The sequence below is a fragment of the Anomaloglossus baeobatrachus genome, chromosome 6 (genome assembly GCF_048569485.1).
Source record: "Anomaloglossus baeobatrachus isolate aAnoBae1 chromosome 6, aAnoBae1.hap1, whole genome shotgun sequence".
Classification (NCBI taxonomy): domain Eukaryota; kingdom Metazoa; phylum Chordata; class Amphibia; order Anura; family Aromobatidae; genus Anomaloglossus; species Anomaloglossus baeobatrachus.
In genome coordinates, this window is record NC_134358.1 from 138,835,079 (window position 1) to 138,846,722 (window position 11,644).

Sequence of the window (11,644 nt, forward strand, 5' to 3'; positions counted from 1 at the left end):
AAAGACTTTACTAGTACTTTTCATCTGCGATACCAGTAAAAAATGGACATGTCTCTGTGACTTTTACATTGAAACACAGTTCATAAAAAACATGGACATATTATTAGAATATAATAGGTCCGTGTTCTATCTGGTATGTTCAGTATATTGAGATGTTGCCTTTTATTGTAATTCTGTCTGTGTTCGTAATGAGACTCAAAAGTATATTTAATATAAAAGTCCAATTTAAACATTTTATAGTGTCAACTTCCCTTCAATAGAGCCATCCTTATAGTCATTATAACAATTATTTGAGCTATGCTGATTACTCTGTAGTTTTAGACCATTCTTCATTTGCATTCTCACGGGTATGGGTGATCAATTAATCTATGACAGGCAGTGCCGTAGTCAATGTGAGGACCCACAGAGGCTCAGGATAGATTTATACAAAGTTACTTTTGCAGCCCCATGTGAAAAACATAAAAGGAAGTGGTAGGGAGTAGCCCTCAGAGACCCCACATGAGACAGTTACCGGTAATCATTGTAGCGCCGGCGTCTCTGCAGACACACTGACTTATCGCCATGGTTGGGTCACCTCTTCCCCCGCACTTCCCCGGCCATCAACATGTGCTGCTGCCTCCTTCTCCTCCTTGACCCTGTTCATGCCACACAGGGTTCCCAGGAGTACACCTAAGACACGTGTACACATACTGGCCCTCCTCTTAAAGGGCCGACATGCCATTTCCCAGAAATTCCTCTCAGTCTATGGCTAGGAGGCACCATGTATTTAAGTTATGCTCCCATTAGAGGAGGTGCCCGTGCAACACCTTTAGTTAGTCAGTCAGCCTTCTACCTATGAAGCTAGTTGTGAGGTCCTGAGCTCCTGTCCTGTTATAAATTTGTCCATCTTCTCTACCTGCATTCCTATAACTCTCTATCCCTTTGGTGCCCACCATTCCTGTCCATACCTGCCTGCCCAGCCTGCCTCAGTCACCCTGCCTGTACTCGTCTATTCATCACTTGCTCTGGGGGTCAGCTGCCACATTCCCAGTCACTGCCTCGTGAGTGCTACCTGGTGTCCATCGCTGGGTGGGTGCTTAGTTAGGCCCCAGCCATAAGCGTTACTATCATTTTGGCAACGACTAAAATCTTGTTGACTTGTTGGAACATCTTAAGGTCCTCTGATTCCCAGTTTGGGATCACTCAGAGATATTGATCTAAATTTTTCTGACAAGTGAAACATTTTGTCCTCTTATCTGCAGAGAATATGAAGTGAAGAATTTTTTGTTTGAGTTTCTCATTCTTTTGTTTCTTGCAATACTTGTATTTAGTCATTGAAAGCTATTGTCAATTGTCTTTTGTTACCCTGTCACATAATCATTATACAGGAATGCAGGCACTCTCCTGATTTCATGTCTTCCTATTCTGTTCTTGTATAGTTATTTTTTTGGTTCAACATCTGTTATCTGGTACACAAGGAACAGGTATTTTCTTCTTTTCACATAATAGCTGTCATGCTCTCTGAGAGCTACCAATGGAAACTTCTCATAGAATTTCTAACTATTTCATTTTCATCTACTTCTACTAGTAACATTCCTTTTGCCTCCATTGTTAATGTTACTGGCATTCTTGTTTCTCATTAGAAGTGAGACACAGCTGGCAGATTGGGCAACACTGTTAGAATTCAGCTGCACATTTTCCTTTTTTAACAAATAACTAAAGAATAAGTGTAGTATTTTCGAATCACTCATCAGCATTTAAGTTACAGAACCAAGAAAGGATGTAGCATTATGGAAATTACAGGATTTGTAGACATATAAATGATATGCACATGATGAAAAATTGGAAACAAAATTTCAAAACATCTCAATTTATTTAGTATTTCAAAACATCTCGATCTCTTACATGGATTGGTATCCTATCAGTGTCATTATTAATGGTTGTCTGACCAACACAGAATGCACTTGGGCAAATCATCAAGATCCACCGGTGACAGCTCCCTTCATTGGACTTTGGACTTAGATCCAGACGTTCATCTACAGGTCTCCCATTGACCTTATGCAACTATTCTCAAAGGCTAACGTGGTGCAGAGCAGGATGGCAATGAAGGCTGGGATTGTGGTCTGTCCTCTTCGGCAACAAGTCCTGGTTTTGTCTTGGACACAATGATAGTTGAAGATTGGCCTTTAAACCACATGGGCTACTGCATAAACACGTCTTTATGAGGGAAACCGAAAAAATATTAAGACTTTTTTTCAAAAAAGACCAAGCCAATGTTGATGGTGCCATTGGGAGCAACCTATGTGGCCTAAGCGTGCTACCATGGCCTGCAGAGTCCTAAAGCTTGTCTTTCATCGTGAATACCTATGATTAGTTGGCAATTGAAAACATTAGCTGTCAGCAGCAGATCTTGATGATTTCTATGCCCATATTCATTCAACATAGCAAAACATTCCTCAGACAATTATTAACAACCTTTTTAATAGCAGCCAAGGTATGTGACTGCAGGTTTTTCTGCATGTGGCATTCATACTTGTTACTAAATAAATTGAGATGTCAAAATTTTATTTCATATACATGTACTGTATATAACATTTTTACAGTGTATTATTAATTATATGTCAAAGGGGAAAAATTAGCTTAAAGGGGTTGTCCACTATTATGAAACCTCACGTGAGATTTTGACAACATGGGAATCCTGTGTCCAATCTCCGCTGGCTTTTGTCACCCCACCTTCGGACCAATGAGTTAATCAACAGGACGTGAGTGGCAGCGTCACTTCCTATTGATTAACCCATTTGATCTGAAGGCAGGGAGAGAGAAGTGGGCAGTGATTGGATGTGAGGCTCCTGTGACATCACAATGAGAGTCTTTTATTTTAGCTAGGAGAAACAAGTGGAATCAGAAGGGATTATCTAGTGGTGGACAACCCTTTTAAATGTTGAGTAGTGTAAATATATATGTATATATATACAGTACAGATCAAAAGTTTGGTCATTCAAAGAGTTTTCTTTATTTTCATGACTCTGAAAATTGTAGATTCACATTGAAGGCATCAAAACTATGAATTAACACGTGTGGAATGAAATACTTAACAAAAATTTGTGAAACAACTGAAAATATGCCTTATATTCTGGGTTCTTCAAAGTAGCCACCTTTTGCTTTGATTACTGCTTTGCACACTCTTGGCATTCTCTTGATGAGAAGGTGTGTCCAAACTTTTGGTCTGTACTGTATGTGTGTGTATATATATATATATATATATATATATATATATATATATATATATATATATATATGTATGTATGTATATATATATATATATATATATATATATATATATAGGTAGGTCCAAAATAGGCGGACAGTGTAAAGTGAAACTGACTCAGTTGCCCTTAGCAACCAATCCGATTCCACTCTTCATTCTTCACAGACTCTTTGGAGAATGAAAGGTGACATCTGATTGGTTGCTAAGGTCAACTGAGTCGGTTTCACAGATCCACTTTTCCCAGGTAAATCTCCCCCAAATCTGTTTTCTTTTCAGATAATTCAGATAACCCATAATGGCAAATTTAAATACAGATCACAGAAAATGGATTTTAAAAGAGTATTGGAAATCTCAAAATGCTGAATCTATTAGAGCAAATTGTTATTTTCTGTCCACCTACTTTTGGACCACCCTCTATATATATAATGTGTGTGTCTATTTAAAAATATGTATATATATGGTACATACTGTACATTCTACCCTGATTTTTTAGTTATTTGTTAAAATGGTAAAAAAATGTTTAAAAGAACTGAGAGTCCTCATTAGTTGATACCTTTTAATAGCTAACTGAATAGATGGTAATACATAGCAAGTTTTCGAGACTACTCAGGTCTCTTCATCAGTATAACACAAACTCTAAAGAGTCACATATTTATAACAACAAGACATAGAATAGTGCAGTAAAGAAGACAAGTAACGTGAAGCAGAACTATCACTATGTCAAGGGGACAAACTGTTCTGGCAGTAAATATTGCAGCAGTTCATAGATAGGGAGTGTGAAAATTTTATTGACCTCTGATTGAGGTCTGGTCCAGAGTTGTGATGCCCCCAGATCCTGTGAGGAGCACATTTCTTAACTGATATAAAAAGACAAAAATCCATGTGACACATTCATTCCTGCTCTGAATGTGTCAAAGGTCATCATAACTTTGTATTCCCAGATTCTCCTGTCTCTCTGGGATTTGACGTTTCCTTTCAATACCAGCAATTTCATGTCCATGATACAGACCCCCCCAGTTGGACCTTTGGTACATATAATTAAGTACACCACATTAGTTGTGGTGCCGCTAAAGGTACCTAGGATCTTGTAGTCTTGATGTGATGCTGATGTTATCTTGTCCTTGACAACGAACAAGATAAAGATTCCCAGATCACATCAGGACTACATGATGCTAGGTACCTTTAGCTGCACCACAACTAATGTGGTGTACTTAATTATATGTACCAAATGTCCAACTGGGGGTCTGTATGTAGGGAAGATAGGACAACAGCTCAGAACAAGGATGAATTCTCATTGCCACACAACTAGAGAAAAAAAAAGCTCTACCTGTGGCCAAGCATTTTTGTAAGCCAGACCAGAGCATCTGGGGGCATCACAACTCTGGACCAGACCTCAATCAGAGGTCAATAAAACTTTCACACTCCCTATCTATGAACTGCTGCAATATTTACTGCCACAACAGTTTGTCCCCTTGCCATGCTGATAGTTTTGATTCACATAACTTGTCTTATTTACCGTATTTTTCGGACTATAAGATGTACCGGACCATAAGACGCACCCTGGTATTAAAGGAGGAAAATAGGAAAATAAAATTTTAAGCAAAAAATGTGGTCATGACACACTGTTATGGGGCGACGATCTGCTGCTGACACTGTTATGGGGGTAATGTCCCCAAATTCTCTACAAAGGTACCCCATCCTGGTAATGATCCTCCTGCCTTGTATATGATTCCCATCCTTGTATATATGTCCACCATCCTGGTATGTGCCCACATCCAGGTACCGTATATGCCCCCATCCAGTTATATGCTCACATCCTGATATGTGCCCCCATCCTGCTTTATACCCCCATCCTGGTATATGGCCCGCATCCTGTGGCACACAAAAAAATATATGTTTATGCCCACCTTTCCTCACTTCACACAGCATTGCTCATCTTCCTGTCTGTGCCAGCAGCGCCACTGACCTGTGTGGAGCTCTGCGCACAGCGATGACATCATCGCTGTGCGCATCGCTCTCCATACAACAGTGGGCCGGCAGACAGGAGGACATTGCAATGCTGCAGAGATTGGTGGCCAATGAGTATACTTATTCACTGCCCCCCGCGCTGATGATGATGAGAGGGGGAGTGAATATAGCCACACATGATCACTCCAGGCTGTAGGAGCCAGGGATGATCACATGGGCTGGCTGTTAATTATGTGCACATGCCCCGCCCATCATCCCGCCCACCTGTCAGCGGCAGCTTCAGTGCTGAGAGATGATGGGCGGGAGGATGCAGTTATATGGATGCATATGAAAAGAGGCTAATGAGTGGGCCCACGTGGTCACGGTAGGCGCTGCTACAGCCTGCTCATGCCGCCGATGACCCGCTCCACCGCAGCACCCTCATTCCCCAGACTATATATACATGCCCCGGACATTCGGACTATAAGACACACCCCCCACTTTCCTCCAACATTTGGGGGGAAAAAGTGCGTCTTATAGTCTGAAAAATATGGTACTGCACTATTCTATGTCCTGTTGTATACAAATATGTGACTCTTCAGATTTTGTGTTATACTGAGCCTGATGAAGAGACCTGAGTAGTCTCGAAAGCTTGCTATTTATTACCATCTTTTCAGTTAGCCATTAAAAGGTATCAACCACTGAAGACTCTCAGAAAATGTTTTTATTTCTACAGGCTAGCAAGATATACTGTATTTTACTTGTTAAAAAGGGGATGTGCAGTTGCCTTTACAACAGTATTGCCCAATCTGTTAGCTATATCTCACATCTGATGGAGCTGATCATGCCAGTAACAACGGAGGTTCACTTTAAACTTTCTAGTAGAATTGGGTCTATGATAAAATTATAGCCAAGTTACTATCTTGCTTTGATGAACTCTGTGCTAATTAACGAGAATATTGTCTTTGTGAGAGAAGAAAGCATTATATGTGCATATAAATCCTTATTAAATTTACTGTGTCTTGTTATTAAAATTAAATGTTTTCATAAAAGCTATAATGTGCTGTTTTCATGCTGGCGAACCCATTAAATCTTATGAAGTCCTTGCTGCAGACAATTATGGTGGACTGCAATTTTACCATTAAATGCAGCAATTTTTATTCTTCACAGCACTTCGGAAATCACATACTGTGCAAGCCGATGATTAGTCATACATGTACACTTTACAGAATGCATACATAATTAACACTAAAAGCAAGCAAGGCACTCAATATATTTATTTGGCATTGTTTTCTTATATCAAATAAAATTTAATGATAACACTAGAAGTATTTACATGAATAATTATATTATTTCAGTTTTCCAGCAAGAATTATATTTTTTTAGCAATACATGACACTATAGCATACATTATCAATCAAATTGTGCAAGGATTAAGAAAGCCCCATTGTCCCAAAGTTCGAATATTTATTAAACATTGTTAAATGTAACCTATATAGCATAGTGTATTAGATAATAGGCATGACAAAGATGCAAGTGCATACCAACAGAAAAAAAAACGAACCAGATAAGAGTAAAAGGGATCTTGTATATGGATATCTCACAATGTGAAGATTGCAGCTAATCCTATTGTATTACACAGTTTGACTGCTCCTTTATGAAAATCAGAGATGGTAAAAAATCACATAAACCTGAAAAAGCAGTGGTAATTATTAGTATAGAGCTGCAGATTATTCATCCAGGTAACAGGAATGCTGCCAGCTACAGGTCTTCCATGGATATCCTTCACGATGACCTGCATTCTACTAGTTTCCGAAAGCTTTTCCTGAAATTGTCATCTAAAAATGCATACAGAAATGGATTGAGGCAGCTATTGGCATAACTCAAGCTGGTGATGAACAGAGAAATCCCAATAACTAGTGGAGTCTGTGGGATGTCTGTGGTTAAGGCCACCACAGTGCTAAGATGATAAGGAGTCCAGCAAAGCAAGCAGACTGCTAAAATGATGGCAACCATGAACGTCACTTTTTTCTTAGCTTTATCTAAAGCTTTTGCATTGCTGTTCAGACGCATTCTTCTCAATTTGTAAAGCATCATAGTATATAAGATGCATATAGTAGACACAGGTATGGCAAATCCCAAAATAAGGGTGTAGATCCTACTCATCTGCCACCACAAGCCTTCTGGATTAGGAAAAACAAAAAGGCATTGCAATCGGCCATGCTCTTGGTGAATTTTGGCAAAAATAACAAAAGGCAGGATTATTATGGTTACGAAGGTCCACACACAAAGGCTGACAATTTTGGCAGCTCGATATGTCCGAAAGGAAAGTTTCTTAGATTCTACGGTTGCAACTACCACAAGATATCTGTCAATGCTCATAACAGTTAGGAAATAAAGGCTGGAAAAGGTATTATATTCATCAATGGATATAATCAGTTTACACATAAACTCTCCAAAGGGCCACTGCAGCAGTAAGTAGTCAACTATATTAATAGGTAAAACCAGAGTAAAGAGTTCATCTGCTATAGCCAAGTTCAGGATAAACATGTTGGTGACAGATTTCATTTTCGGAGCCTTGAGGATAACGTATATGACAGCAGTGTTTCCAGTCAATCCAACCGCACAGATAATGGAATATATGATGGGTAATGCCAGATAGAAGTTAGGAATGACCTGTGATATTGATCCATTCATCCACTCTGACCTTCTTGATGAATTTGATAACAATTCCAGAGATATGTTTTCCATCTTCCAAACAGAAAAGAAACACATTACTGAATACAACCTCATCTTTCCTTGGTAATTAGCACACCTTATTAGTGCCTGCAAACATTTTAGCCAAGATTATTATTCTATATACTGTATAATTAAATAGGATACCGATAGGTAAAAACATCTAAAATTGTTTTTATATAAAAGGACTACAATATTACACTACACATAATACAATATAACTATTATGGTGCGATAACAAAGGTAATATTTCTTTTTCAAATAAACGACTAAATCCTTAAAGAATCTCATTAAATATTGATCTGGGCTAAACACTCCTCTAATTTCCTGCAGTGATAATTAAGTCAATGAAGAACATGTTCTTACCTTACCGTTTGTCTTATGAGTCACTTATTTGCCTTTTCCTCTGGATACAGATGCCTTGTGGCTGCATTAGGTAGACTGTAGCGGAGTGTACAGAGATGCTTGAAGCTGAATTTGTAATCTGCTGTCGAGCTCTCTGCATCTCTCCATAGCACTACAGTGCTGAAGAACAGCTCCCTCCCTCCTTTCCCCTTCCCCTCTTTTTTCAATCTTTTTAGACGGTAGCAATAAAAAAGCCCCAATCCCACTACATATAAGCACTGGTGTGTGGTTTATTTCTCCCAGAACGGTACTTGTATGTAACAAAACATTGGTCCACTTTCATTAAATTTACCTATTAGGAAATAGTCTGTTTTACCATTCCGAAACAGTGTTATTTTCCTAACCGATGAAGGGAAATATTAAATAATAATGTGACCAAATTATTTACTGCAGCAGCGTACTGCTCATAGCAATCAGCATGTCCCCAGAAACTGTTAAAGATTAATATGTGCAGGCATTTCCAGTTAATGTTACATAATTGAAGAATGGCATTGACATTTAATTAGTGACCTTACTGTTTTGAAGTCACACTTTCTATAAAATGCACATGTGAGGTTAGTGGAAATGTGTATGAGGGTGCTAAGATTGTGCAAATGTTTTCTGGTTTATCTTTTATTAAAAAACAGGATTAGAAAAACATGACTGCCTTCTCCCTAATATCTGCACACCACACCAATTGTTGAGTGTTATTGTATCTCTGTCCTATTGATTGATGAGCGCAGCTTTTGAAATTTTAATTTGTTGGCTTTGTCTAATTTTTCCCCAAAATTTCATTTGCGGAGAATAAATTTGCAGAAATCTCATTGCTGCAAAGCTTGTGATTGCTCTGAAAATACACGTAGGGCATAGGAGAGAAAGAGAGTAAACCTCGCTGGCCATAATAGTTAACACTTTTCAGGTGATGGAGAGAGAATCCTGCAGACTACAAAACAGAGAGTACCCTGGTGACCATAAGAGCTTACACTCTATAGAAGAGAGAGAGAGAGTACCTTTCTGAACATAAGAGCTTACACTACAGAAGAGAAAGAAGAGAAAGTCTTAGCCCTGATTAGAAATGAGCGAAACTCAGGCTCGGGCTCGGAAAATGACGTAAAAATCCCTGTGGTGAGTATCGCGCTGTGCTCATGTCTGAGTGATTACCTGCATTGTCTGCACTGCTGGAAGTGTTCATCGCAAATTAGGTTTTCATTCAGCATACTGAGATGTTTTGTTCATGGAGAATTCATGAAAAAAAACACACAGCCTACCCACCTCCGGAAATGTTTCGCTTTAGGCCCATAGCAAAACACTTCCGGAGCACGGTGGGCGATGTTTTTTTTTTCTTCAATTTTCTGTGAAAAAAAACAACTCAGTACGCTGAATGAAAGGCTAATTTGAGACAAACAAACAATTGCAGAAGTGCGGACAATGCAGGGCATCACTCAGACATGAGCACAGTGGAATGCTCACCATGGGGATTTTATGGTGGTGGTGGTCTGAGGTGTCTCCTTGGCATTTTTCTGCCCCCCTTTGTGGGATTCAGCCATTCTCTGAGCCTGCTGTGAGCTGGCAGTTGCTTAGAGAAGGTGTATCATGCCAGCTCTCAGCAATCAACTGTACTCACACTTTTCAGGCACGAGTGAAATGAAAGCCCTGACAGCAGATACTTCTGGATCAGAGCAATGTCAGCAACCTGATCAGATCATGTGTTCATGGTGCTTTCACTCGGGGATCCTACACAGGGGTGGGATTCAGCTGGCAATAAATGACTCCGGCAATCCGGTTCTCTGTATTCACTTGTGTTAGTGTCTTTAAGACACTAACACAAATTAATCCCCGTACCTCCGCACGCACCGCAATTCCGGGTTCAGTGGAGCCTGTCTGCTCCCAGACCTGGCGTGAAATGACGCACTGATACTGCAGAGGTCATGGCAGCGTGGTGAGGTTGCTCATCCTGCTGCTGCCTGCTATTGTGAGTGTGCCGCGGAGGAGGACGGAAGACAGAGGAGAGGCTGCTGGTACTTGGAGCAGTTAAGCACTCAGTGAGCCGAAGATGCAGGGAGTCAAGAATCTGCAGGGGAGAGGAGCCGCATAAGATTGGAACTATATGGGAAAAGGAGCCACATTGGACGAGATCTGCAGGGGAGAGGAGCCACATAAGATGAGAACTATATGGGAAAAGGAGCCATATGGGACAGGATCTGCTGTGGAAAGGAGCACATAGGATGAGATCTGCTGGGGAAAGAGGCCATGATGGGATCTGCAGGGGAAAGAAGCCATGATGGGATCTGCAGGGGAAAGAAGCCATAATGGGATGGGATCTGCAGGGAAAAGAGGCCATAATGGGATGGGATCTGCAGGGAAAAAAGGCCATAATGGGATGGGATCTGCAGTGGAAAGAGGCCATAATGGGATGGGATCTGCAGGGGAAAGAGGTCATAATGGTATGGGATTTGCAGGGGAAAGAGGCCATAATTGGATGGAATCTGCTGGAGAAAGAGGCTATGATGAGATCTGCAGGGGAAAGAGGCCATGATGGGATCTGCAGGGAAAAGAGGCCATAATGGGATGTGATCTGCAGGGGAAAGAGGCCATAATGGGATGGGATCTGCAGGGGAAAGAGACCATAATGGGATGGGATGTTCAAGAAAAGAGACCACATGGGATGGGATCTGTAGGGAGAAAGGAGCCACATGGGATGGGATCTGCACCGGAAAAGAAGCCACAAGGTATGAGATCTGTATGGGGAAGGTCGTCCGTTCCAATTTTAGCAGGGCTCCTTTTGTAATAATTTTTAAAAATTGTACAAAAACCATTTAATACAATATGAGTGACAGTGACTGGAACAACTGGTACTGGACAGGAAAGTGAAGGTATAGGAGGGTAAGAAGGGGAAAGAGATTTTACTTTTAATTACTAGTATTTTTTGGTTAAGGAAAGTGTGTTAAAATGGGTGTGGCTAACAAAATGGGTGTGGTTACATAATGGGTGCGGGTTTTCAAGTGGGCGGAATTTACAGAGAACCTGTTGTTAAAAATTTGAATTCCACCCCTGGGTTCACATAAACAGGAAGAGCATTGGTGTGGTAAGTGCTCAATGGAGCTGAAAAAAACAAAGATTTATCGTAATTGGAAGGGGGGGAGGGTTGAGGCAAAGTTGTGAAGAAACAGTATGAATAGCATGGGAGGGGAGATTGGGGAAAAAGCAATATAGGGAGGGATATGTATGAGGAGACAATATGGAAAATAAGAGAGGCAAAAGTGTTAGGAAACATTATGAGGAACAAAGGGGGAATGGGTGCTGAAACAGAGAGGTGGTATGTATAAAGAG

At 40.3% G+C, this 11,644-nt stretch overlaps 1 protein-coding gene across 2 annotated transcripts; it reads right to left on the reverse strand.

Annotated features, from left to right (window-relative positions):
- Positions 1-6,450: 6,450 nt before the first annotated feature.
- On the reverse strand, positions 6,451-8,447 carry NPBWR1 (neuropeptides B and W receptor 1). Of its 2 annotated transcripts, none has more exons than XM_075316349.1 (2): positions 8,302-8,447; positions 6,451-7,945 (listed from the first exon to the last, which is right to left on the reverse strand). In XM_075316349.1, the coding sequence occupies exon 2, from the start codon at positions 7,943-7,945 to the stop codon at positions 6,980-6,982; it is 966 nt and encodes a 321-aa protein (XP_075172464.1). In that variant the 5' UTR covers positions 8,302-8,447; the 3' UTR covers positions 6,451-6,979. The 2 variants fall into 2 exon arrangements, with proteins under 2 accessions (XP_075172464.1, XP_075172463.1); XM_075316348.1 differs by having other exon boundaries at positions 8,297-8,447.
- Positions 8,448-11,644: the final 3,197 nt, after the last annotated feature.